Raw genomic sequence first — 27,786 nt, 5'->3', positions numbered from 1 at the left:
TTTCAAGCGGATCTCCAGTGGGACGGACTTATCCACCAGCAGTGCGGCAAGATATACGCAGGACTACGTACTCTCTACAGTTCCGCGAGAGCCGCGCCTGTAGCAACCAGACTGAAGCTGTTTAAAGCACTCCTTCTCCCACACTTTCTGTTCGGCGACCTTCTTTACGTCAAGCCCACCGCCGGAGCAATGGATAGATTGCGAGTCGCACTCAACAGCTGCGTGCGATTCGTTTACGGCCTGAACCGGTACGCTCGTGTAAGCCACCTCCAGAAATCCTTAGTTGGCTGCCCGCTGGATAGACTGTTCCCTTACCGTTCCTGCCTCTTCATCCGGAAACTGTTCACAACGCGCTCCCCACCACTACTGTACCAGAAACTAGTACCCTTCCGAGGCCGTCGCCAGCAAAACCTGATCCTTCCTCGAAACAACACGTTGGCCTACGCGAGTTCGCTGTTCGTCAGGGGTGCGGTATACTGGAACATGCTGCCTGCTGAACTGAAGCGAACGACTTCGGAAGCAACTTTTAAGAGCGGCTGCTTGGCTTTCTGGAACCGACCGCAGCCGTAGTAAGCGTGTGTAACCACTGTCGCGCCCGGAGGTCCCGGGGCCCCCCTAACCACAAGCTATAGGAAGAGTGGCATAGGGACAACCCTCCGGCTCCTCCGGGGTGCCTGGTAGACACGACACGCCAGCTGAAAAATCCACGGAGGTGCTCAAGTGACCCGGGGCCCCCCTAACCACAAGTTACATGAAGAGTGGAATAGGGACAACCCCGGGCATTTGAGCCCCTGGATGAGGTCGCATAAGGGGCAAACCCCATCCCCTCGGACGAACCCTGGACTACGCTGGAATATCAACGCTGAGACGAGAAAAGGCGAGACGACAACGAGAAAGACGACATCATCCTGTGGAGAACCCGTAAATTTAGTATAGTTTTCTTTTTAATTGTATTTTAAACGTAATGACACCGGAGGTAGCAATTTAAAAAGGTGTAATCCTTACGCTGCTGTATTTAATAAATAAACAAACAAACAAAAAATTTAGTTTTAATTCCGGGGTGACTTTGATAGTCATAGTTTTTCTTGTTAAAATCATATTTAAGATGTTCAAACTTTATTTGTACGCTAAATGTACCATCACTAAAGTAGCTGATATAGCTTTAAGAAAAAAATCAATGTTTATATTTAGTTAACTAAATGTATAAGCTTAAATTTTAGGTAAAATTGTTAAAAAGTCGGAATTTTGCCTGAAATTTGTTAAAACTTGTTTTGTTTATAAAATTATCGATTTATATAGCATTTTATACTGAATTTCAAGCACGAATCACAGATTTTCACATTTACATGAAATTTGTTCAACTGAAATTGCCTATAAAGTTGGTGATTTTTTTTAATTGTATTTCAAAAACAAAATATTATATATTATTTACAATTTTTTTAACCTTCTCCTAGTGAAAAATTGTCCAAAGAATCCGAAAATGCATTCCGTTTTCCGATTAAAAATCATGTTCATTGAGAAAATCATGACACTTTGAGAAGTTTAAAATAATGACATTCATCAACATTTTCTTAACTATACTTAACTAACTTTTTAAACTTGTCAAAATTTTATGAAAAGTTCTTGTTGAGGTACTTCGAACACTTCTCTACCACGGTCAGTATGTTTCTAAACCATTCCTTACGTATTTTAACTGTACTCTTCATTTTGCGTAAACCTATCAAAGTCACCCCGACTATCAAAGTCACCCCGTTTTACGGTACCGTGAAACGGGGTGACTTTGATAGGTTTGCGATTTTTCCGCAAAATGATGAGTGCAATTTAAATACGTACGGAATGGTTTAGAATCATACCACAGACAACAGACGTTTGGGCTCGATTCTTCCCTTGTGTAAAACATTGCTACAGATTTTTTAGTTGTGGCAATCCGTTTGTGGCGCTGCAGTCGCTTTGCCCTGACACATTGCCCGCTGTCAAAATATCGCTTTCCGCCTACTTTCATTTTGTTGGTTTTCAACGTTTGTAATCGTTTGTTCTGGTTCTGGTGTTTGAGGATCGTTTGCACTAGAAATCCGTTGAAGGAATCTGACGCGCCGGGCAGGCCTTTGGTATGGCGACGAGGGTTCACTGGAAGTGGCGGCACTTGAAGGTTGGGTGGGTTTCGAGGGCGTTGAAGAGGTTGATGCCTTAGAGGTGAGCGTTGAAATGATCGTGGTAGCTGGTTTGTCGGTTCCGGAGATAATCTTCGGAATGCGGTCGTTTGGGGCCAAAACGTTTCCGAGTTGGCCGTGATAATAGCTCTTGCTGACGGCGCCGATGACATCCAGACTTTACCGTGTCATACCTTGCTGTTTTTCCTTCTTCGACAGTTTCGGATTGTTTCGTTTCTGGTTCCGGATCTTTTATCCTCCAAGAAACGCTTGCCCATGCTCCCGATTTCCACCGGGTCTCCTCCTTCTTTTCGCTCACCTCTGTTGGTTTTGTTTATAAACACAACCAGCAAGAATTTGACAGCCTCAAGCGCGGCCTTGGTTGCTGTGTTTAAAAAAGCATCAGAATAGACTTTTTTTTTAAATATTGATAATTAAATGAAAAAAAAAACTTCCATGTGCTCGTTAATCGTGTTAATTAATAATTAAAGTAGATTTACTATAGCATAAAAACATAATCTTTACCTTTTTATTTTTTTTTTCGAAAAATTGAAATAAAATATTTTTTAAACATTTTTGAGTGATGCATTTTCAAACACACCTTCTCAGAAAACCATCATGGCTGCTTTAGAGAGTGGCAAAAGGCTAACAGATGGCGCTAGTAGATTATCAGGATGCGGCAGCCATGTTTTTACACACGATTTTCAAATTTTTTTGTTCTAGCCGCTACGTCTGTTGTCTGTGATCATACTGACGGTGGTAGAGAAGTGTTCAAAGTACCCCAAAAAGAACTTTTCATAAAATTTTGGAAAGTTTAAAAAGTTAGTTAACTGTTAAGAAAATGTTGATGAAAGTCATTATTTTAAACTTCTCAAAGTGTCATGATTTTCTCAATGAACATGATTTTGAATCGGAAAACGGAATGCATTTTCGGATTCTTTGGACAATGTTCCATTAGGAGAAGGTTAAATAAGTTTGTAAATATTAAATAATATGTGTTTTTGAAACACAACTAAAAAAAATCTCCAAATTTATGGGCGATTTCAGTTGAACCAATTTCATGTAAAATGTAAAAACTTGTGATTCGTGCTTTGAATCCAGTATGAAATGCAATTTAAACCGATAGTTTTATAAACAAAACTAGTTTTAACAAATTTCTGGCAAAATTCCGACTTTTTACCTAAATTTTACCTAAAATTTATATGTATTTTGTTGAAAAGCTTATAAACTTAGTTAACTAAATATAAACATGGATTATTTTTTTCTTAAAACTATATCAGCTACTTTAGTGATGGTACATTTATTATTATATATAATTAAATTCTAAATTATTATATTATATGATTTTAATAAGAAAAACTATGACTATCAAAGTCACCCCAGAATTTAAACTAAGAATTTTTAACGTAACTATTTTTCTAAACACTATTGAAAAAACTTTTTTCCAAAATAGTGCATGGACTTGGTGTGGCGTATCCCAGTACATGGTTTAGAAATAATAATCTTGAGAAAAACCTTTCCTGTTGGAAAGTATTCCAAAAACAAATTGAAATCCTATCAAAGTCACCCCGGTTTACGGTACTGATTAACGTTGCGACCGACGAGTTGCAATGTTTATCGTGCTGAAATGGTATGATAGGGTTTTGCTATTGTTGCACACCGACGACGTACATTGAGTTATCTACGTGCGCATGTATTGCGTGTTTGTACACGAAGGGTTTTTAGGTTAAAATTTGTACCCGCCAGCAAAAACAAATGGTAAGCTAGTGTGCGTGAGATCTGGCTTAGATAGCTCTATACGCGAAAAATTTTGCGACCCGACGGAAAGGTTCGCAAATCGAACTGGCTAGCTGTCATCGGGGCAGCCAGAGCCAGCTGCACCTTCACACGCACGCAAAAGAAAAAACGAAAAACACTGCGACGGACGCGAAAAATTTTACGATCCAACGAAAAAGGCATCGCAAATAGAACTCTGAATCACATATCTTCCTAAAAACCCATTAAAACGAGTCCTTTTATAGACAATATCTGGAGTTTTTTTTTTCTGAAAAGGTCCTATAAACCAAATTTTCAGTTTTTGCTTTTTGTGTCTTTTTTTTATTACCCCTGACTCAAGGCGGTTACAAAAACACCCAAAAAGCAAAAACTGAAAATTTGGTTCATTTCTTTTCTTTTTTTTTTTTTTTTTGGGAGGGTGATCCAGCCGCACATCGTTGATGTCGAAACCTCTGAACTGGGCCCTCGTCCTGTCACGTCCGTCAGTAGTCTTGTCGTACATTACAACTAGAATCAGATCTGCCAATGAATTAGTACACTTCGACCAAATAAACACTGACGCTGTATGGATCTGACTCTAGAATAAATGCACAGTTGTGTGTTATTCATAAGTCCAAAATGTTCAATTATTCATATAAGTCCAAATATTCATTTGCGGATAACTACCTAACTTGAATTGAATACAAGATTTAAAGCAACCTATCCGAAAGCTACTCTTATCTCAAATCCCCGACATTTTAATTAAACCAAAAATACGTTTCTTTTAAAACCTGTCTGGCTTCCTTTAAAAAAAAAAAAAAAAGAAAAGTTGATATTTTACAAGTCGTGAATTGAAAAAGAGACGACCATTTGTTCGTCAGAATTCCAGTAGATCCTCGATTCGCAACAATGGTCGATACAATCATAATCCGACAACCGTTAGTTCAACAGATCAACGAATTTAGTCCGATATCATTTCACTATTGATTGATCGAGACTCTATGAAAATTTTGACAAATTAGAATGGTTTTTATGCTACTTGAATGAAAATCACCGATTCTGATTGAATTACTAAATTCACTGTTACTAATTTTGTCCCTAAATAACTAAAGGCAAAGTATAAAAAGTTGATATTTATAGTTAAAATCCTAAATTCTACAAAAACTAAATTTTTAAAAACCCGCATCCTAACCTGACACCCACATTAAGATAGGGAAAAATCACATATGTAGCGGTTCATTGTACAAATGTGATATTTCCACTATCAGAGAACCTCCTTGTCTCGATGACAGCTTACCGGCCATCGATTAAGCCCTGAGACTACGCCAAAGTGGGTTCTCGCAGCATGAAGTGGTGTCCATGTGTAAAAATAGAAGCTTCAGCAATATACTGAACACTTCGATTTTAATTCCACATCGAATCAAATCATACTCTTTGCCAAACAAGCATCAAACCTATGACACTCATTATGACAAAGCCCAGGGAAAAACTGGAAATTTGGTTCATTGAACCTTTTCAAAAACAAAACTCCAGGTACAGTCATCCCACATATTCGGAACACCCACAAATTCGGAACACTTTTGTGATAATTTGTCAATAGCATGTCAAATGCAGCTGCCTCCAAATTGCCTGTTCCATGATTGTGGGATGTTATTGTGCCTCCCACAATTGGGTACTAAAGTCCTATGTCAATTTTTATGTACAACGGTAAAAAACACGATTAAAAACCATTTCTGATCACTTTTTTTCATTTTAATGCAAAATTTTTTTTTGACTAGACAACATTTTTTCGATGGATCAACTATGGTCTCCTTTGAACGAGCTGTCAAGTAGGAGCTTTTCTGTCAAGAAGGACCGCGAGGTTAATTTTTCAAAATTGATTTAAAAATCCATTCTAAACTCTTTGTGCTCGTACAAAGGGTCATTGTACTCAGAAAAATAAGCTTTATCGCTGTAAACAATAATATCAGCAATCTAAGCTTCATTTTAGGACCCAATTGTGGAACACCTGAATTTAACTGATATTTTCACAAAAAAAGTTATCAGACCATAGATAAACATCACTAAGCTTGAGTTTCACTGGTTGCAGTGTGTGAAGTCATTATTTTGTTACAAATATGTACTCCTGGACTGTCCACCATCGAAAAAACGGCTAATATCCACTTTTGGCAAAAACGAGATATTAGCACCAGGTGATAGAGGATGTTCCAACGCATTTTCTGACCCTTGAATTTCACTGAAATAGTGTATAGACTTGGCTGCCGATGCGAAAAACCAAAAGGCTAATATGCCACTCTTATGGGAAATTGCCTTGACGGAGATTTAGTGACAAACACTAAAACGCGTTTTTCTCGGAATACTTGATTTGGCATAATAGCCGGATTTTCAATTATAGGCAGTGGAGAGATCCAAAGTTTATTTACATCCGTAAGAAAAAAGTGTTCCGAATTTGTGGATTTCAAGGGTCAAAGTTTTTCTTCAAAAACTTGATATAAAAGTAACAAAATTCAGTTATTCGATACAGCATTCGAAAGTTCGCATGAAAAGCTTTCAAATGAAGGTAAAAGCGAATCATTAAGTTCAATTACCGATTTGCTATGGTTTTTTGAACATTGGCCGATCTGTAAACTGTTCCGAATATGAGGGATGACTGTATATACAATTACACACACCTCATTAGTATTCTGACAACAAGACACTTTTCTGTCTTTCACGTCAAGAGCGCGTGCAGTGCTCTCCGACCATTGAAAACGCGTTGAGTAAGATCAAGAACCGTGCGCTGTGTGATTTACTTTATTTTACATACTTATGTGTTACTAGACAGAGCCGGCACAAACGCAATTTCAGAGATAAGCACCCTGACAAGATATTATTTATGTACTCCGCAATACGACGTACAACTACATCTATACGGTCTTCCTGTTGACTGTGGGATTTGTGAAATGTGTTCAAAATTAGTTGATGTAGCTGTAAAATGAGCTGATTACACGTAGTTATGTTACGGTTGAAAAAGATTTAAGTTTCGGTGCGTGGTGTAACGGCGTTCTGGTTTAGTTTAGCTAATCCTACTGCCAGGTTAATCGCAATTTCATTGCCAAACAAACTCGTTTGATAACGTTATTCCGGAGCTACTTCCCCCTGGAAATCGTCAGCAAAACCCCGTGATTGTTCATCCAGCGTGACCCAAGGTTATCGCAACAATTCGGCAGACCAACGTATTAAATTTGACCGTGACTTTCAGAACACCCAAATAAAACAAAAACAGCAAATTTGTCGACTTCCTAATAGCCAAATTCCGCCGCAACACATCGGAAGGATCAATCAACTGAAAGTTAGATTTTTTTTCCTAGAATTCAGTAGCCGAATGTGCCTTCCTAATCAGCAGTGCCTTGCGATGTGCCCGCGCGGAAAGTGCTTCGCGCAAAGTTAGTGTAAAGTGAGAGCAAATTTACGTGCGAGAAAAGACTGAAAGTGTGTTCCCCACCGGCATGGATCATTCCCGCAAGCCGGACAAGAAGAATCCCCGGAAGGGGGCGTTCGTCCTGTCCCAGCTGCTGTTCGGATGGCTGCTGCCGGTGTTCTTCAAGGGGTGCCGGCGGGGACTGGACAAGGACGACCTCACCAAGTGCCTCAAGAAGGATAAATCCGAGGATCTCGGTGATCGGCTGGAGCAGTGAGTATTTTTGTAGAGTTTTGTTTTGAGATAAGCTAGACATGCCAGTAATGAGGGCAAAATCGTGTGGAATTGGCCTTGGCCTAAAGAACACATTGTGCGATAAGATAACATTGAAGGGGTGCACTGTACGTGCGTTGAATGTCTAATGTTGATGGGTTATTTTTTAAATATTAAATGTAAAGGTTTATTTCATGAGTAAAAAACTAGGGTATTTGTCCCTATTTTGGGCCTAGTATCTATTTTGGGTCTACCAAACTTAATTCAAAGAAATTGAGCATTTCACCAAATCTGGCAGGAATCTGCCACTTGATAATGATAATGATACGTGCAGTCATTATCTTCATTTTGGTGGGCAAGAATAATTTACTTTTTCCTTCTAAATTAGAAATAAAGCAATAAAAATAACACTCTTCACTTTTTTCTTGGCAAATCGCTAATTGCCCATTAGGGCGAACATTTTCACCACTTTTGCTTACCGCTTGTTGACACTAAGCGCCCGGCTTTTATCGCTCAGCACACGAATGAGAGCCGTCCCCCGAATCTCCAACCACCGGCAAAATGTTTTTTATTGGTGGATTGCACAATCCCGTTGCAAAAACAATCGCTTAACTGCCACCAAATCAATAAAATAACTGATTAATAACTTCGTCCATTTCGGAGAGAATGGCTCTATAGAGTTATCTACGTGCGCATGTATTGCGTGTACGTACACGAAAAAGATTGAGGTTAAATTTTGTACCAGCCAGCAAAACAAATGGTGTGCTAGTGTGCGTGAGATCGGCCTTAGATAACTCTATTTACAGTCCATTACATTTTGACACTTCTAGAAATTGTGACAGTGTGTGTGCGCTTTTCACAAGTTACAGTCTGTCTTGCATATTGCGGGCTTGTTGTTTGGCTTAGGCAACAAATGTTTAATTATGTTTAAAACTCGTAAAGAATGATATAAATCATGTCCATGCTTATTATGCACGTAATGCAAGTGAAATCAATCATTCTAATGTTGATTTGTGGCTTAAAACAGGGGTGACCAAAGTATGGCCCGCGGGCCAAACGTGGCCCGCGAGTTGATACTTTGTGGCCCGCGGACCCATTTTGAATGATTTTGTAAAATGGCCCGTTGACCACTTGTAAAATGATTTTATACTTTTAAAAAAAAAAAATTAAGGTTTATTTTAAACTGTTATGTGCTAATCTTTTTTATTTTTTGTTAATAAAAAAACTTATGATTTATCAAAATTTTGATGCCTACTTTAGGATACAAATAATTTATTCAAAAAATCTTCTAATTAAAACAATTTCACACGTTTCAATGTGAGTTTAACTAGTAAATATCGTCAAAACTTTCATCAAATATTTTTGGAAAAATTAAAAAAAAAATGTTCAAGTTTGACTTAGGTAGAATTCTGTAATAATTGCAAAAATATAAGTTTTCTTTATTAATTTGCAAGTCATAACGACCCTTTTATAAACTGACCCACACACTTACATACTTCCTTCAGGATTCGAACTCGTTACAGTTAGATAACGAATCTGATTGACTACCAACTAATTCAGGCAGACAAAATGTGGAAATCAGAGGATCAAGTTTGTTGCAAATATTTTGCAAAGCTTTTGTCGATCAACCCACCCCTCCCCCATTATTAAAAAATTGGCTCGAAAAACCAGGAGCAAAATTATATTTTCAAAAAACTTCAAAACCTCAAAAGATTAAATTTAAGTGCAATCAGCAGAAATTAATGAAATATGCATTCCTTTGCATTTAGAATCATTTTAGCATGTTTGAGTTTATGAAAAATTATTTGAATACAAATGTTTTTTTTCGCTTAAATGTTTTTTTTGTCAAATTTTATTTTTAATTATATTTATATATATTATAATATTTTTGAAAATATTGATTGCAGTTGAACTATACGGAAGCTTTATACATTTTCTTACATTTTTTTTTCATTGAAATGTTAAGATTAATTGTTTAACATGTAATGTCACCATTTTCGAAATATAAAAACAAAACTTTATTGAAAACACAAGTACATTCAGCTTAAAACTTTTTTCTTTAAATACCTGAAACAATAAAATCAATAATACCGATAGAAAATCGTTATTTTGTGGTTTCTATTGTACGATCAGTTCCTAGCTGGACTCGGTCACAGGAAACGACCGGCGACTCAGTGACCGACGAAATAGGCGGCGGGCCAGAGGGCATAAAAATGTCAAAATCTCTTCCCCCCTCACTTCGTCTCACTATCCAGCTGCAGCTTTGTTGACAAACAAACGGAGCACGCGGTCGCATGATGGCGGCATCGAGCCAGAATTAGGGGTGATCATGTGATTAAAAATGAAAGTTTTTTCAAGAAAAATAATATTTTTCCGACCGAATTATAAAATTGCGAACATGTTCAAACAATTATTCCTGATGTCGGAGAAGTGATAAAAAAGCAAAATTATAATCCATAATTTTTCTATAAATTGAATTTTTTCACTCCAACTGGGAACCCCTAGGTCTATCCACGACTGTTTCCAATGACCGTGAGAAGATGCCAGAAAATCCAGCTACGAGCTAAATCCACAATATTATTTTGAATTGACTTTTTTTAAATAACAGAAATTAAAACATTTAAATTAAAATAACGATATTGCATATTTTAAAATATTTAATTTTTTCTGTAAATTTGGCCCGCAAGTTCATTTGAGCTTCAAATTTGGCCCGGCTTCCAAAAACTTTGAGCACCCCTGGCTTGAAACATCACAATGATTTAGCATGTTTGTCGGCCGAATTTGTACGGCTGTACTGTACAAGCTGGGGCTGAGCCGTACGTCAAAAAAGTTCGCCACGTGCTTCGAGATTTCAGAATCAGAAGGTAGGCCGAAAATATGTACAAAGAAGATCGTATGCTAGAAGCAATATCCCCAAAATAGGGACAAAAAAGTTTTTAGTTTCTCGGGCTTATACAGAAACAAAAGGTATTTTCGTCAAAAATGTGATTTAGTATTCGTATTAAAAAAAAAACATAGCAAATTATTCATATATTACTAGCAATGCTGCCTATAGCAGCCTATGAGATTTCATCAAATTAAAAGTGCGCCAGGCTTTGTAGACCCAAATAGCGTATTAAATTTAAATTTTGTAAGACAGTATGTAAATATTTTTTAACAAAAAAACATATTAAAAGAAAACAGCCCCTGTATCAGATTTGTACCATCCTAACAAATAGCATAAACTATACTTTGTGAGGTCTCCATTAAATTAAAAAAAAAAAACGAAAATTAAAAATGTTGGTTGTTTATCTTAAAGTGATGCCAAAGGTCGTTGCAAATATTTTTTGAAGTTTATGTCAATCGACTCTGACAAAAGTCGATATAATCCTTTAAAAAATATTTGCAGCGGGCTTAAATGAAATAAACAAACAGGATATTTTATTTTTTAAAGTTCTTAGGCTGGTACAAATTTTATTTAAAGTTTTTGTCCCCCGTAAATTAAAAGTAAATCATTGAACCCATGTATGTAAAATGTATGTAAAATTTTCTCAGAAAAACGATGGTGATTTGCGCAACATGAACGGAAAATGATTGGGAAATTGCTAATCGATTCTACGTCCAATTTTCTTAAAATGCTAGTCCTTGCTTTATACGTGGTTTCAGAGATATCGCAGATACCAAAACTGGGACCATTTATAAATGGCGAATTTTCAATGGCTCTGATCAAATTTAAAATGTTATATTTTCAGACAAAATGGGTAATTTTCCCATATTTTCATTATCACTCGCTGTAGTTGGATTTGAAAAAAAAAATTGGTGATACTTTTTATAAAGCTTCAAGTATTTTATTGTGGATTTAGCTCGTAGCTGGATTTTCTGGCATCTTCTCACGGTCATTGGAAACGATCGTGGATAGACCTAGGGGTTCCCAGTTGGAGTGAAAAAATTCAATTTATAGAAAAATTATGGATTAAAATTTTGCTCTTTTATCACTTCTCCGACATCAGGAATAATTGTTTGAACATGCTCGCAATTTTTTTATCGGTTGGAAAAATATTATTTTTCTTGAAAAAACTTTCATTTTTAATCACATGATCACCCCTAATTCTGGCTCGATGCCGCCATCATGCGACCGCGTGCTCCGTTTGTTTGTCAACAACGCTGAAGCTGGATGGTGAGACGAAGTGAGGGGGGAAGAGATTTGGACATTTTTATGCCCGCATCTGGCCCGCCGCCTATTTCGTCGGTCACTGAGTCGCCGGTCGTTTCCAGTGACCGAGTCCAGCTAGGGACTCTGGAGTTTTTTTTTGAAAAGGTCCAATAAACCAAATTTTTCAGTTTTTGCTTTTTGGGTGTTTTTAAAACCGCCTTGAGTCAGGGGTATTAAAAAACACCCAAAAAGCAAAAACTGAAAATTTGGTTTATTGGACCTTTTCAAAAAAAAACTCCAGAACTGATCGTACAATAGTAATGCCATGGTTGTGCGATAGAAGGTTAATACAGTCTAGATCCAGTAAATGTAGCAGGGCAAAAACTGGACCTTCTACACTATTTCTTTTTTAATCTGTATATAAAGAAGACAAAAGCAAACTTAACAAATATTTATGTTGATGAAATAAATATCTATTCACTAGAAATTTTGTTGTTGAATATGCATTACAAAACTCATCTCCTCGACCGAGATCTTGACCTGGACCTGCTCGGGGTACGCGATCTGGACCGTGCCGCCGCCCGTCTCGGACTACCGCGCGACCGACTCGGGGTCCGCGAACGGGACCGACTTCGGCGCCGCGGGGATCTTCCCCGACTACGGCTTCGATTCAGTCGCTCCTCCGCTTGCCGTTCCGCCCTCATCCGGCGGTAGATCGCAATGGCTTGTCGCTGAGCAAGCGGACGCCGGCGCCATCCGGGACCACAATCGCGGGGACTTGCGCGGGTTCCAGGCTATTTTTTTTGGAGACGTTTTATTTATTTTATGATCTTTGCGCAAGCGATTTTAGCAATTTTACCTCAGATTTTACAATCATTCTTCGATTTGAAAATTTCATTGAAAGATATAAAATCTAGGGGTTCTGTCAAACTTGAAGATTCTCTTCCAAATGAAAATGACTATTGTAGTAAAAGCTGCCTACTGTGACTTGGATTATTGTTGGAGAAATCGGTTAACCCTCTTTTGATCTTATTATTCTTCAGACAATGGGAAAAGGAACTCGCCCGAGCCCGCAGTAAAAATTGCGAACCCCGTCTTCGGACCGCCCTGTTTTGGACCTTCATCGACCAGTGCATCTTTGACGGCTTCCTCGTGTTCCTGTTCGTTCTGATCAAGTAAGTCCGCTCAAACTCCTTGCGGTATGTTTTTTACCGCTGATTAATTTCTTCCAGATCAATCCTGCCGCTGGTGCTGGCCCAACTCCTGATCCAGTTCCAGCTGCCCGTCTCGCCCAACGCAACCCACGTGGCAGCTTTGGCGTTCAACGGAACCGCCCCTAGCACCGAGCTGCCCGATGTGCTCCTCACGACGATAAATTTTCTGAACGAGCTGGACGATGAGCACAACGAAACTGTGGTTGATCGCGTCCGACGAAGCATAGAGAGTGGGAAGCGCAATCAGCTGGAGAAGAACGATTGGCGGGATGATGCGGGTGAGGATTGATTGGGGCTTGAACTAAACAGGAATTGACTTGCTTGAACGAGTTTTGTTTTGCTTTTTAGATTACAGCAACAGCAAGGATGACGGTTACGTCGATCTGATTGAGGATGAGGAAGAGCCGACGGTGCGGCGGTTATCAAGTGCCGCCGATTACATCAGTTACGTGTGGAACGATGCGTATTGGTTGGCGGGGATCTTGGTGGCGTTGACCTTGCTGAGTTGTTTCTGTAGTCATCACTCAGATTTGCGGCAGCGGTTGGTGGGAGCTAGGATGAGGATCGCCTGTTGTTCGATGATCTATCGGAAGACGCTGCGAATGTCGAAGAAAGCCGCTGGGCAGACGCCGGCCGGTTATCTGATCAATCTGCTGTCGAACGATGTTAGTCGGCTGGACTACGGGTTCATTTTCCTGCACTATGTGTGGGTGTTGCCGTTCCAGGCGATCTTCACGTGCTACCTCATCTGGCGTCAGGTTCAGTGGGCGGCGGTAGTCGGGGTCGTAGGCTTGCTGCTCAAAACGATTCCCGTCCAAACGGGTCTGGGAAGGTTACAATCGGTACTGCGAATGCGCGTAGCCAAGCGTACCGATCAACGGGTCGGTATCATGAACGAACTCATCCAGGGCATCCAGGTGATCAAAATGTACGCCTGGGAGAAGCCGTTCCACACGGTAGTGTCGCTAGCACGTAAAAACGAAGTCCAGCAGATTCGGTGGGCCTCCTACATCCGCGGAATCTACCTCAGTACGATGATCTTCACCGAGCGATCAACGCTTTTCCTCGCGATCGCCATGTGCTTCTTCGAAGGACGAGCCATTACGGCGGAGATTGTCTTCCCGATGGCACAGTTCTTCAACATTCTGCAACTGACCGCTGCCATCTTCTACCCACTAGCTGTATCGCTAGGCGCTGAAGCCCTCGTCTCGATCGACCGCGTACAAGAGTTCCTCGTGTTGGAAGAACAAGACAAAAAGATGATCGGTCTGCACAAGAATCTCATCGAAAACGTCAAGACATGCCCGGAGACGGCCGTTGAACTGATCAACGTGTCCGCCAGTTGGGACCAGGAGAAAGACAAAACCCTTAAAGACGTCACCCTAAAAGCCAAATCCGGCCAACTCCTAGCCGTAGTCGGACCCGTCGGCGCCGGCAAGAGTTCCCTCCTCCAACTGCTCCTAGGAGAACTGCCCATCACCAACGGTGAAACGATCATCAACGGGGACGTGTCGTACAGCTGCCAGGAACCGTGGCTCTTCACGGGCACCGTCCGGAACAACATCCTGTTCGGTCTGCCGTACGATCGCAAGCGCTACTCCGAAGTGGTCAAGCATTGCGCCCTGCTCACAGACTTTGAACAACTCCCGGACGGGGACAAAACCGTGGTTGGCGAGCGGGGAACTTCCCTGTCCGGCGGGCAGCGGGCTCGAGTGAACCTGGCGCGAGCGATCTACAAGAACGCATCGATCTACCTGTTGGATGATCCGCTCAGCGCCGTCGATACCCACGTCGGGCGGCACCTGTTTGACGAGGTTATGGGACCGCGGGGTTACCTGGCGACCCAGAAGGTCACGCGGATTCTCGTCACGCATCAGGTGCACTTCCTGAAGGAGGCCGACTGGATCGTGATCGTGGAAAATGTGAGTTTTTAGACATTTGGTGAAGATCGTTACTAAACCAATTGAATTTTTCAGGGCAAAATTCTCCTACAAGGCACGTACCAAACCCTGTCCAAGAGCAACCTGGACTTTGGCAAACTGCTGGGAGCGTCCGAGGAGGTTAGCGAAAACGTCGCCGAGGAAGAGCTGGAAGACATCGCAGATGAGGAGATCCCGTTCATTGATGGCGCTAAGGCGGAAAGTTACAAGCTGTTGAAGAGTTCGACCTCGCTGCGAGGGTCGACGTCGCAAATGGTACGTTGAACGCTTTCCAAAAAAACTCAAACTTAAAACTGATCACACTCTCCAATTGCAGTCCAGCGTGGCGGAAAACCTCGGCCGCACCGTCGGCGAGGACAAAGCCGAAGGCAGCATCCCGTTCCGCGTGTGGACCACCTACTTCCGGGCCGGCGGAAACCTGTTTCTGCTCTTCTTCACCTTCTTCATGCTGATCTTCTCGCAGGTCGTCATCAGCGGGTCGGACTACTTCGTCACGTATTGGACGCGCCAGGAGGAGCGGCGCCAGCGTGATCTTCCGGTGGAACACTCGACCGGGGAATACCTAACGGCGTACGGCGTCATCATCGTCGGCGTAGTCGTGTTCACCACCTTCCGAGGGTACCTGTTCTTCAACATTTGCATGAAGGCCTCCCGTACGCTGCACGATCGAATGTTCGCCAAGATCCTGGCCGCTCCGATGCGCTTCTTCGACACGAACCCATCCGGGAGAATCTTGAACCGCTTCTCCAAGGACATGGGATCGATCGACGAGCTGCTACCCAAAGCCATCATGGATGCCGTCCAGGTTCTGCTGATCATGGTCGGTATCCTGGTCGTGATCGCACTCATGAACCCAATTCTCCTGCTGGCACTTCTCGGCGCGATCTTGCTGTTTGCTGTTGCGTTGAAGCTGTACCTCCGACCAACGCAGGATCTCAAGCGGCTCGAGGGAATCAGTAAGTTTGAGCATGATCTTCAAATCCCTCACTTCTTAACCCTTTTTAAAAACAGCTCGCAGTCCGGTGTTTTCGCACCTTTCCGCCACGTTGAGCGGCCTGTCGACGATTCGCGCCAACGAGGCCCAGCAAAAGATCTGCCAGGAGTTTGACGCGCTGCAGAATGTGCACTCGGCCGTTTGGCAGCTGACCATGTCGAGCAACGCCGCGCTCGGGCTGTGGCTGGACTGTATCAGTACGGCGTTTGTGGCCTGCGTGACGTATAGCTTTATCGTGATGCACCAAGGTGGGTTCGAGTTCGTCGTCTAGTGACCTTTTTGAAAACCAGGTCACTCAGCTAGGGTTCAGAAACCGGGCGTCTCCACGGAATCGCTTGGTCGGAGACTTGTTTTGCTGTTTGGCAGCAAGAGACGAACCCTGCTAAATCAAATATTTCGTTCTCATTTGCAGAAATCTTCAGCGCCAACGTCGGACTCGCCATCTCTCAAGCGATGATCTTGACCGGTATGGTGCAGTACGGCATCCGCCAGACGGCGGAGTCAATCCAGCAAATGACCTCGGTGGAGCGTGTAATTCAGTACACCGAGCTCAAGTCGGAAGCGGACCCGCCCAAGATCCCCCCAGGCGACTGGCCCTGGAAGGGTCAGATCGAGTTCCGCCGGATGACGCTGCGGTACGACAAGGACGGTGCGGCAGTGCTGAAGGACCTGGACCTGACGATCGCTCCGGCGTGGAAGGTGGGGATCGTGGGTCGCACCGGCGCGGGCAAGTCCTCGCTGATTGGGGCGTTGTTCCGGTTGGCGCCGATCGAGGGCAAGATCTTGATCGACGGGATCGATACCGGGGTGGTTTCGCTGGAGTCGCTGCGGTCGAAGATTTCGATCATCCCGCAGGATCCGGTACTGTTCAGTGCGACCATCCGGTACAACCTGGATCCGTTCAGTTTGTACGACGATGACGCGCTGTGGAGGGCGATCAACGAGGTCGAGCTGAGGTCGGCCATCTCCGGGCTGGACTACATGGTGACGGAGAGTGGTACGAACTTTAGCGTCGGGCAGAGGCAGCTGATCTGCTTGGCGAGGGCCATTTTGAGGAACAACAAGATTTTGGTGCTGGACGAAGCGACGGCGAACGTGGATCCACAGTAAGTTTAGTTGGGTTTGTCTTGATTGAATCTACTTCCGACAGTAACCTCCAATAACTCCGAAAAAAGTCTGACGAAGCTGAAAAACAGGCTCGCAAACTGTTAGGGGCTTCAAAAGGCGCGGAAAACAGCTGGAAACTTACAGAAGAGCGATTCTCTACCAATTTATTTGTATTTTTTTATTTGGCTCAAATTTTGTGGGGGCCTTCCCTATGACTAATGAAGCTATTTTGTGTCTTGGTTCACCCATACAATTTTGGCAGCTGTCCATACAAAAATTGTACGTCCTGGCTGTAACTTTTGAGTGAATTTGGCGTTTTCGGAAAGTTGTAGGTATTGTTGAAGACTATTGAGAAAAAAATTGTTACACGGAAAAAATGCCGATTTTTTAATTAACATTTTTTTCACAAAAACTCAATTTCCCATTTTTTTATCTCTTTGAGATTTTTTGATATGTTTTAGAGGACAAAACCCCGCAACATAGAGAAATATGGTCAAAAAATCTGGTGCTGAGTTATGATTTTTTGAAAAATAATAATTTCTGGAAAAATCAAAATTCCATGCAAAAAAAAATTACCTAATTTTTTTAATGTAAAATTTGCAAGTGTAAATTTGCAATCGAAAAGTACTTTACAGATTTTTTGATAAAGGGCCCCGTTTTATAGCCACCAAAGTATAGCCACCGAAAGTATAAACACTGACGAACTGACGTGCCACCCCGAATCCAGCGCAGCTGCACTTGCTGAGAAACTTTCAGGAACAACAAATGAAAATGGGGGAAAACATATTGAAGCCTGAAAACTTTTGCAAATTCTGAACAAAACGATGAATATTTTGCAAATCTTACATTATTTAAGGTGAAATGAGGCAAGAAATTTCGTTAAACTTCCAAATTAGGCTATCTTTTAGACTTTTTGTAACATTTCCGTTCCAACTCTTATCCGCCATTTACACATGTTGTTCCAGAATTCTTCACAGCAAGAAAACAGCTGATGTGACAAAACGTCAAACTCGAATTCTGACAATCGCCGAAGAAGAGAACAGTAGAAAGAAAAAGAAGCAGTGTGCGATCAAAAATGATCGACCAATTTGTTCCTGGTGGCACGTCAGTTCGTCAGTGGTATAAATTTAGCGAAATATTTGCAGTTTTTCGATTTCAAAATAGTGACCATGAGTGACCATTTCGGGAAAAAAAATTAAAAGTTCAGAAAAATTGCTATAAAATTGTCTAAGAGACACTGAAAACTGGAACTCTGGTTGCTGAGATAGAACGGCTTTATGAAAAAGAAACGGGAAAATTGATTTTTTCTAAGTCTCACCCAAATAACTCACCATTTTCTTATGATGATATCTCAGCAACTAATAGTCCGATTTTCAATGTTAAATCATGAAACATTCGTGAAAGTTTTCGATCTTTTCGAAAACAATACTTTAAAAAAAATGAATCAAGACAAAAGGGCCAAACATTCAATATTACGCCCTTTTGAAATGTTAGCCTTGATTCAACAAATTTCAAAATAGTATTTTCGAAAATATCGAAAAATTTCGCGAATGTTTCATGTTTTAACGTTAAAAATCGGCCTATTAGTTGCTGAGATATCATCATTAGAAAATGGTGGGTTGTTTGGGTGAGACTTAAGGAGCCATTACACTACCGCGAACACACAAACCAACTCGCACTTTTTTTCCTGTTTGACAGTTTGCCAAACTCGCAAACAAGGCAAAATGTATGCAGGCTGACGTTTGTACAAACAAATCTAGGAAAACAAACAAAGCTGTCAAAAAGTGCGAGTTTGTTTGTTTGTTTACTGTAGTGTAATGGCTTCTTTAGAAAAATTCAATTTTCGTGTTTCTTTTTCTTTAACTCTCTGTATCTCAGCAACCAGAGGTCCAATCTTGATCAGTAGTGGTTGGTACTAGCAATGGTGGCCGACAGCTATAATATCAACTTCGTTTTTTAGAGGTCCAATCTTCAAAGTCTCTTAGACAATTGGGTCCTAAAATGAAGCTTAGATTGCTGATATTATTGTTTACAGCGATAAAGCTTATTTTTCTGAGTACAATGACCCTTTGTACGACCACAAAGAGTTTAAAATGGATTTTTAAATCGCTAAAATCAAACTTTTGGTGGCTATTTCTTGAAAACGGGGCCCTTTATCAAAAAAACCTGTAAAATAGTTTTCGATTGCAAATTTAATTTTACCTAAAAAAAATAGGTCAACATTTTTTTTTTGTATGACGTTTCGATTTTTTTCAAAAATCACTATTTCCAAAAATTCATAACTCGGCGGCATATTTTTTTACCACACTTCTCTATGGCTCAAAAGTTGCGAGTTTTTGTCCCCTAAAACATATAAAAAAATCTCAAAAACAACAACAAAATCCGTGTACCTATTTTTTTCAATAGTACTCAACAATACCTACAACTATGCCGAAGATACCAAATCAATACAAAAAAATCTTGAAAAGTTTTAAAGTTTTTAGAATATTTACGTACCATTTTTGTATGGACAGCTGCCAAAATTGTATGGAGACTTATATGGGTGAACCACAAAATAGCTTCATTGGTCATTGGGAAGACCCCCACAAAGTTTGAGCCAAATCAAAAAATACAAAAAATAAAAATGGTCGAAGTCGGCCGATTTCGTAGAGAATTGCTCAGAGGTCAAAAGATTTAGTACAGTCGATTATCTAGTTGTCGATCTTCTTGATCTCAATATTGCTCCATCTATCGATGCTTGATGCTTTAAAGAATGTTTGACATTTGTTCGTTTTTGTTTGCTGGACGTTGACATGATTCTCCCATTTATCACGGTACAATGAAAAACATTAACTCTAGATATCTAGTTTTTTTTAAAAAATGTTCAATAAACAAAAAAAATATGTTTAGCTTTTTGGGTGTTTTTGAATAATCCTGCCTCAAGGCGGTTAAAAAAACCCCAGAAAGCAAAAAAAAAAACAATTTTTTTCTCTAGATATTTTCAAATCGAGTCTTCATTTTGCTTCGTTCTGTGAACTGGTGATTCTCTTCTTCGATGATCTCTAGAATATAGACAACCGGAGAGTTGACTATAATTAGACAATCTGATCTAATGCTCCTACCCCGATCCCCGGCTTTGATTCTATCTACTAATAAACTGGAAAATTATGTACGAGATAAGGTCAATGCGGATGGAGAGCAAATCGAGCTCATTATCCCCAGACAAATACCCAGTCCCAGGGCCCAGTCAGTTAAATTAGAATTTCGGAACGAAATCTAATTAAATTCCGTTTCAAAATTCGAATTGAATTGAGGGAGCGCTGAAAATCCTAAATTCGAGAAAGTCAATGCGGATGGAGAGCAAATAAGTCTCTCACAAATCAATACAAAAAACTAACCTAATCCACCTATGTGGTTGATGCCTTCCTCACTTTTTACCAAAAATGGGTAATATGAGTGGTTTGGACACACATTTAAGCTTTTTTTAGATAAAAAAAACACAGATATAACTTATGTGGTAATAACTCAAGACAGGGTTGCTAGATCTTCAATGTTTTGGACCCTTTGGAAAGGCCTTTCAATTGCCCAACCAACGATGGGTCGGATGATGGATCCGGACATAGTTTGCATACATTTAGGTGAGATCCGACTTCAAAAAAGTACATAAATATCACTTAAGTGGTCATAACTCGAGACAGGGTTGCCAGATCTTCAATTATTTTGACTCATTGGAAAGGCCTTTCAAATACCTAACCAACGATTGGTCGGATGATGGATCCGAACATAGTTTACATACATTTAGGTGAGATACGGCTTCAAAAAAGTACATAAATATCACTTAAGTGGTCATAACTCGAGACAGGGTGGCCAGATCTTCAATGTTTTGGACTCTTTGGAAAGGCCTTTCAATTGCCTTACCAATGATGGGTCGGATGATGGATCTGGACATAGTTTATGTACATTTAAGTGAGATCCGGCTTCAAAATTGTACATAAATATCACTTAAGTGGTCATAACTCGAGTCAGGGTTGCCAGATCTTCAATGTTTTGTACTCATTGGAAAGGCCTTTCAATTACCTAACTAACGATGAGTTGGATGATGGATCCGAACATAGTTTACATACATTTAGGTGAGATCCGGCTTCAAAAAAGTACATAAATATCACTTAAGTGGTCTTAACTCGAGACAGGGTGGCCAGATCTTCAATGTTTTGGACTCGTTGGAAAAGCCTTTCAATTGCCTAACCAACGATGGGTCGGATGATGGATACGGACATAGTTTACATACATTTAAGAGAGATTCGGCTTCAAAAAAGTACATAAATATCACTTAAGTGGTCATAACTCGAGACAGGGTTGCCAGATCTTCAATGTTTCGGACTCATTGGAAAGGCCTTTTAATTACCTAACCAACGATGGGTCGGATGATGGACCCGGACATCGTTTACATGCATATAATTGAGATCCGGATATTTGTGAAAACACATTTTTATACATAACTTTTGAACTACTTATCGAAACTTCAAACAATTCAATAGCGATGTATGGGACCCTAAACCAAGTCGAATGCAACTGGTTCGATCAAAATCGGTTCAGCCAGTGCTGAGAAAACTCAGTGAGAATTTTGGTCACATACATACATACACACACACATACACACACACATACACACACACATACACACTAGGGTGGGTACGAATTTTGAAAAGTTCTCAGATCAAGTTCTGGTGTGGTTCCCCTTGTAGGGCATACCCAAAGGGACTCTCACGCCAAATTTCAGCTCATTTGGTTGAAAACTGGCTTGTCTCAAGCGGGTTCAAGTTTACATGGAAATTACAATGGAAAATTTTGAATTTTCGTTCATTGGCTCCTACAGGCCTGGGGAAAACATGTAGAAACTTCTAGGATGACCAGAAATGAGCGGAATCGTCTGGAGAACAACTTTCCCTAAGAGACCAGGTCGATTCGTTCAACCCCCATCGAGCTCAACGGCAATACATCCGGGATTTTCGGAACCAACGATTTTCCCCAGAAAAGCATCAAATTTTCCTTAGCATGCTATGAATGCTTAATGAAAACCGCGACGCCACATGTCAAACAGCTACCACGTGATTGTGAAATTTGCACCATAACAGTTTTTTTCTTATTTGGAGGTTCAGAATACAGCTATATAGTATCCTGATCACCATGAATAATAATTCTATGGTTCAAAAAGTAATTAAAAGTATTTTTTATAGGCGATGCTAGTCCACGTGGTAGCTGTTTGACATGTGGCGTCGCGGTTTTCATCAAGCATTCATAGCATGCTAAGGAAAAGTTGATGCTTTTCTGGGGAAAACCGTTGGTTCCGAAAACCGCGTATGTATTGCCGTTGAGCTCGATGGGGGTTGAACGAATCGACCTGGTCTCTTAGGGAAAGTTGTTCTCCAGACGATTCCGCTCATTTCTGGCCATCCTAGAAGTTTCTACATGTTTTCCCCAGGCCTGTAGGAGCGAATGAACGAAAATTCAAAATTTCTCATGGTAATTTCCATGTAAACTTGAACCCGCTTGAGACAAGCCAGTTTTCAACCAAATGAGCTGAAATTTGGCGTGAGAGTCCCTTTGGGTATGCCCTACAAGGGGAACCACACCAGAACTTGATCTGAGAACTTTTCAAAATCCGTACCCACCCTAATACACACACACATACACACACACATACACACACACAGACATTTGTTCAGTTTTCGATTCTGAGTCGATAGGTATACATGAAGGTGGGTCTAGGAGCTTTTAATAAAAAGTTCATTTTCAGAGCAGGATTATAGCCTTACCTCAGTGAGGAAGGCAAAACCTATAATAAAACCCACTTTCTTTCCAGAACCGACGCCCTCATCCAGCGCACGATCCGCGACAAGTTCAAACAGTGCACCGTGCTGACGGTGGCGCACCGCCTCCACACCGTCATGGACTCGGACCGCATCCTGGTGATGGACGCCGGCGAGGCGCGCGAGTTCGACGCACCCCACGTGCTGCTCCAGCTCGAGGGCGGCATCCTGCGCGACATGGTCGACGCGACCGGCCCGTCCGAGGCGGAATCTCTGCGGCGTATCGCGGCCGACACGTACGCCACGATCGACCCGAACCTGCACCTGCTCAACGGACTGCCCAACCCGTGGCGGTTCAGCAAGGAGGGTGGCGGCGGCGGCGGTGCCTCTTCGTAATACTCACCAAATAAGCAATCGTTAGGGATAGACAGTTATTTTACCACTATTTACAACTTTTTAAGAGCAACTCAGCAACTAGTTAGGTTAGGTTTTCGTATATTTGGTACAAATAAAGCAAGATCTAAGAACTGCAAGGAGGTTCTTCCTCGTCAAATTGAACCGTCTTTTTCTTGCGTCGGAAACAGTTCCAACCTCCGCCGGAAGCCTTCTTCGCCTTCTTGAGGTCCTCCTTCGTAACCTGAGTACCACGAATCTTCTTCCGAAACTTGGGCGGGAACGTAACGCTTTCCCACGAGGTCTGTTCCGGGATTTGCAGCGCCCTCCGGCGTCGAATCGCGTACTCTCGAGCCTTCCGCAGATGCTCAACGCAGTTGTGCGGCGGGGGCTGCCTCCAGATCGGTTCCGGCTTCTTCACGCAGCACGGACAACACCGGGCCATACATCGCTGCCTTCTCCTGCGACTCTTGATCCTATTCTGAGCCTCCTTCAGCTCTTTATTCCGTCGATTCTGCTCCTTCTGCAGCCTCAGCTTCCGTTGCTTGACCATCTTTTCCCTCATCTTCCGGTAGTGCTCCTCCCGGGTAGGTCTCTTCCCGCAGCATCCGGTCCGCTTTCCAGCGCTTTTCGGCCTGTCCTTCTTGGCCGCTTCCAGCTCCTCCAGCCGTTCCACATCCCGCTTCCTCAGCTTGACCACGTACTCTTTCTTCTTGGGCTTCCTCCGACAGCAGGACCAACCCGGCCGCTCTCGGCGAACCTTCCGCGGCGGTCGCACCGGCTTCGGAACGCACTCGCCGTGGGGATCCGTCGTCCGACATTGGCACGCGTCCTGTTTGTTGCGGGTACGCTTCGCGCCAAAGTGCTTGCAGCGCGTGTCCACCGCTACGTGACGACATCCCGGACAGAAGCGAACCTCCTTGGCCATTCGCGGCGCAGGAGCCTTGCAGCCGTAGCTGGTGCCGAGCGGTTCTGTCATAAAAATAGAATTTTAACCCGAGTGACCACCCATAACCAAATAAACCTTACTCGTTGAAGCCTTCTTCTTTTTGCCCTTTTTCGATTCTTCGATTACTGGTCTAAAAAAAATCGTAAGTTCAGAATACATGCCCACCAGCAACGTCCAGAATCAACATACAGCTTAGTGTTGGCATAGTCCCGAAACACCTTCGCGTACGGCCCCGGCTGGAAGCACTGATCCCGCGGTACCGCCACGAACGCCGACTCGTCGTGGATTTCCTGCACCGAGCGGAGAACCTCCCCGAACAGGGTGTAGACGCTGAAAAGGGTTTGGACGACACCTCAGATGACAACAAGATCACACCACCAAAAAGTTGAAACCTACACGTAACCATTGTAGTAGTGCAACCGGTTGATCCGCTCGACGATCTGGTTCTCCTCGAGTTTGTGCCGCGGGATGGTCACCTTGTGCGGCGGCTTGAACGGTTGGCCGTTCGTGAAGAAGTAGACGGTCACTTTGGATTTGGACATGGTGGCGAATTTTTCTTTGATCAAACTGACAGTTTAAGAAATCGCAAGGACTTCTTGGATGAGTTTCTCAAAATAACGATTTTCAGGGAATTTCTCTACTCAATAATCAACAGTGCATGAAATTATAAATAACCCAATCTATTACACCTCTTACTTGTACATACTGGTGTAGTACTCCTCCTCCAGATCGTACAAATCGGCCGCCATATCGTCCCGCACCATCATCAGCTTGTTGTCGCGGTCCATCTGGGTGCTCCGGTAGAGCTGCGAACTGCTACAGATGGCGTCGTTCACCGAGTGGAAATCGTTCAAGATCAAGTACTGCTTGATGTCCGACACCAGCTTCATCAGCGATTCTCCGGCGCGAACTGAAAAGTTACAAACACAAATTTTTAACATGTATCTCAAGTTGCAACAGTCACTCAGTAATACCAATGTTGGAAGCCCGCACCTGCATCTCGTACGTGTCCTGCTCGCACTGGGTCATCTTGGAGAGTTGCGTTTCGTTTTCGCCCTTGGCCAGGCGGACAATTTCTGCAAGAATAAGAGGAAAATGCCTCCACTAAGTAAAAGAATGAACTTTTGCAAAAAAGGTGACTCTTAATTTGAAAATAACAAATATATCGAGGCGTCCATCTTCGGATATCGACGTGATCGTGCTATTTTGTCGCGCGTCACTTTTTGACATTCCGAGGAAAACGCGATGAACTACCGGTCTCCCACTAGCGTTCCGCCAAAGATAAAAATCGAGTCTTTGTCTCTTCTTGTAGATTGGTGTAATGAGTCCGTCTATCCAGTCGGTCGGAAGCTGTTCTTCGCATCAAATGTGCTGGACGATTTGGTGCAGAATATCGATCAGTTCTTTCTTTCCCGCAGATTTCCCGCTCTTAAGCTCCTTCACGGCTTTAGCCACGTCCTCCAACATAGGCGGGTCTATAGCTATTCCATCATCCCCAACGTTGAACCTTACTTACTTACTTTACTTTAACTGCTCGGACAACCATCGGGTCATGAGCTGTCTCCAGATTCGTTGCCATATGGGTAACTCGATTCTGGGCTGCTTCTCTCTAATTCCGACACAAAACTCCCACACTTTCCAGATCTTCCTCGACTTGGTTCAACCGCCTCCGCCATGTTCCAACCGGCTTCGAATTCAACACCAACTTTACCGGCTTTATTGTCTGGTTCGGTTGGCGCGCATCCAGCGCGTCCGGCATTCTTGCGAAGTGTCCAGCCTTGGCGCAATCCGAACACGTGAATTGCCGTAGAGTTGCACCAGCTCGTGGTTCGTCCTTCTCTTTCCCATATAGTTCTCACGTACGCCGCCAAAGGTCGTCCTAAGCACTCGCCGTTCGAAAACCTCTTACATGAACTGGCTGGACCTCGACGAATCCCTCTCGCATCTCACGATAGAACCCCTGGTCGCTACCGCTGTCTTATCTGTCAACAGGTTACCTTTCCTGTCGTTGCACATCACAAAGGTCACTCATCGTACTCTCTTTCTTTGGGCGATGGGTTCGTTTCTCTGCTCGTTGCAACTCATTGTATTGGTCGCAGTTTCGGTGCTTATCCATAACCATCATTACGTTTCCTGGCCTCGTTTTCTCGTCCGTTACTCGCTGGCACTCCGCATCGAACCTCCCTTTGAGTGTGCGTCCTCTGGTCATGCCAATTGCCGTTTTGTTTACGATGCTCTGGGGAGCTCTTCTTTAATCGTTCAGGTTACCCGAGGGCGTGATCCGTTCGACTAGCTTTCGAATATACTCTGCAGCAAGATCGCTGATCAAGAGACGCTGTAAATTCACCGTTTAACTCAAATTTTACACGCTACCAGAAAGTGGTCCGAGTCGATGTTCGGTCCTCTCTACGATCGCACGTTCATTATGCCCGAGAAGTGTTAACCATCCACCAAAACGTGACCGATTTGGGTACACGATTTTCCATTCGGGTGTCGCCTCCGAATGTTCTTGCGCGCAAAGAATGTGCTCCCCTGGATGCAATGAAGCTGATCAAACGCAAGCCGTTGTCGAGGGTGGAAGAACGCTTCCCTTCCGACTTGCGTTTTTGCGTCTCCGATGACAATTTTCACGTCGTGTTTTGGATATTCTACATATCGAGACGCTCGTAGAAAGCGTATTTTTCCTCATCAGTCTTGTCGTTCTTCGTCGCGTAGATGTTGATCAGAGTGTGGTTGAAGAATTTACCTTTGATTCTCAACACGCAGATCTTGTCATTCACCACTTCCACTAGATGACTCGGTTCTTCTGATCCCCATTCACTACGAAACCGACTCCGTGCATCGCCTTTTTGCCGCCACTGAAATAGATGTGATTCTTGAAAGAAGTGTTGACCGCCGTGAATTCTCGCTCTCCATGACCGCGTCATTGAACTTCCTGAATGACGGCCACATGCACGTTCACCTTGTGCAGCTCTCGGGCAAGTAGGCCAGATCTTGGCGAGTTGGAACGTTCCAAGTACCGAGTTTCCAATCGTTGTCCTTTGTACATTTGTACATGTTCCTTTGTACATGAATTTCTTCTTTTGTTTTTCTGAGTTGAAGATTTGCTTCGGTATGTCGCCTAACCAGGTCTGTCTATACCTGGTCTCCGCGCCTAACAAAGATGATGGGGTTGGTTACCCAATCTCTGCAAAGGTTCGGAGTTAATAGATAAGAGGCTATGGACTGTTTGGTGGAGTTCAGTGATTTGCCGACCAACCATTAACTCAAAATTTAATCAAATAACTAGATTTTGTCCTAAAACATGTGAAGGCTGTACTTCTACTTTTTTTCAAATCAATGCGTCCTAAAAATCGAATCTGCACTGTATACAGGCCAAACTTCTCACCCTCAAAGTTCTCGAGCATGCTGCGGACGTCCTCCTTCAACCGGGTGTTGTACGACTTGAGCAGGGCCTCTTTCGATTGCGTGATGTTCCGCTGCATTTTTACGAGTATATTTCGTTGAAATCGTCACGAAAACTTAAATTTTCACGATGGAAATCCAAACAAACTTTTCGCTCACAAGCGGCCGCTTGTTTTGTTTACCTCCGTTTGACAGTTTTGTGTTTATTGGCGGGCGCAACTTCTGAAAGGGGCGCAACTTCCGATTTTAGTACACGCTGCCTCATCGACCAAATTTGAGCAATGC

At 42.5% G+C, this 27,786-nt stretch overlaps 3 protein-coding genes across 5 annotated transcripts in view; 1 reads left to right on the top strand and 2 right to left on the bottom strand.

Moving 5' to 3' along the window:
* The window catches only part of LOC6032501 (probable multidrug resistance-associated protein lethal(2)03659), a 31,586-nt gene extending 8,279 nt beyond the window's left edge, over window positions 1-23,307 (top strand). For 2 of the 3 annotated variants that reach the window (XM_001843037.2, XM_038261515.1), the window contains exons 2-10: window positions 7,256-7,578; window positions 12,754-12,885; window positions 12,943-13,202; window positions 13,273-14,846; window positions 14,901-15,119; window positions 15,181-15,820; window positions 15,876-16,106; window positions 16,271-16,964; window positions 22,808-23,307. In XM_001843037.2, coding sequence (XP_001843089.2) covers window positions 7,394-7,578; window positions 12,754-12,885; window positions 12,943-13,202; window positions 13,273-14,846; window positions 14,901-15,119; window positions 15,181-15,820; window positions 15,876-16,106; window positions 16,271-16,964; window positions 22,808-23,150 — 4,278 coding nt within the window. In that variant the 5' untranslated portion in view covers window positions 7,256-7,393 and the 3' untranslated portion in view covers window positions 23,151-23,307. Of the gene's footprint in view, window positions 1-6,607; window positions 6,665-7,255; window positions 7,579-12,753; window positions 12,886-12,942; window positions 13,203-13,272; window positions 14,847-14,900; window positions 15,120-15,180; window positions 15,821-15,875; window positions 16,107-16,270; window positions 16,965-22,807 lie in introns of those variants that run through there. The other variant, XM_038261514.1, reaches the window with a different exon arrangement.
* On the bottom strand, window positions 23,273-24,705 carry LOC6032505. Its single transcript, XM_001843038.2, has 4 exons — window positions 24,493-24,705; window positions 24,286-24,426; window positions 24,177-24,226; window positions 23,273-24,119 (listed from the first exon to the last, which is right to left on the bottom strand). The coding sequence occupies exons 1-4, from the start codon at window positions 24,636-24,638 to the stop codon at window positions 23,275-23,277; spliced, it is 1,182 nt and encodes a 393-aa protein (XP_001843090.2). The 5' UTR covers window positions 24,639-24,705; the 3' UTR covers window positions 23,273-23,274.
* Window positions 24,706-24,755: 50 nt separating this feature from the next.
* On the bottom strand, window positions 24,756-27,692 carry LOC6032502 (mediator of RNA polymerase II transcription subunit 22). The gene is made up of 3 exons (XM_001843039.2): window positions 27,485-27,692; window positions 25,071-25,172; window positions 24,756-25,006 (listed from the first exon to the last, which is right to left on the bottom strand). The coding sequence occupies exons 1-3, from the start codon at window positions 27,579-27,581 to the stop codon at window positions 24,789-24,791; spliced, it is 417 nt and encodes a 138-aa protein (XP_001843091.1). The 5' UTR covers window positions 27,582-27,692; the 3' UTR covers window positions 24,756-24,788.
* Window positions 27,693-27,786: the final 94 nt, after the last annotated feature.

Source organism: Culex quinquefasciatus, chromosome 3 (genome assembly GCF_015732765.1).
Source record: "Culex quinquefasciatus strain JHB chromosome 3, VPISU_Cqui_1.0_pri_paternal, whole genome shotgun sequence".
In the NCBI taxonomy this organism is placed as follows: domain Eukaryota; kingdom Metazoa; phylum Arthropoda; class Insecta; order Diptera; family Culicidae; genus Culex; species Culex quinquefasciatus.
The sequence above is the reverse complement of the archived record's forward strand: the minus strand, read 5'-3'. Positions and strand labels throughout refer to the sequence as shown.

Bases quoted from the DNA above. Each gene is read 5' to 3' on its own strand.
- LOC6032505 (XM_001843038.2), bottom strand. From the start codon at position 24,638: ATGTCCAAATCCAAAGTGACCGTCTACTTCTTCACGAACGGCCAACCG. The intron at 24,227-24,285 runs GTATGTTGATTC...GATTTTTTTTAG, and splicing joins GACTATGCCAACACTAAGCT to ACCAGTAATCGAAGAATCGA. The intron at 24,120-24,176 runs GTAAGGTTTATT...TTTTTATGACAG, and splicing joins AAAGAAGAAGGCTTCAACGA to AACCGCTCGGCACCAGCTAC.
- LOC6032502 (XM_001843039.2), bottom strand. From the start codon at position 27,581: ATGCAGCGGAACATCACGCAATCGAAAGAGGCCCTGCTCAAGTCGTAC. The intron at 25,173-27,484 runs GTGAGAAGTTTG...TTATTCTTGCAG, and splicing joins CATGCTCGAGAACTTTGAGG to AAATTGTCCGCCTGGCCAAG. The intron at 25,007-25,070 runs GTATTACTGAGT...GTAACTTTTCAG, and splicing joins GGTGCGGGCTTCCAACATTG to TTCGCGCCGGAGAATCGCTG.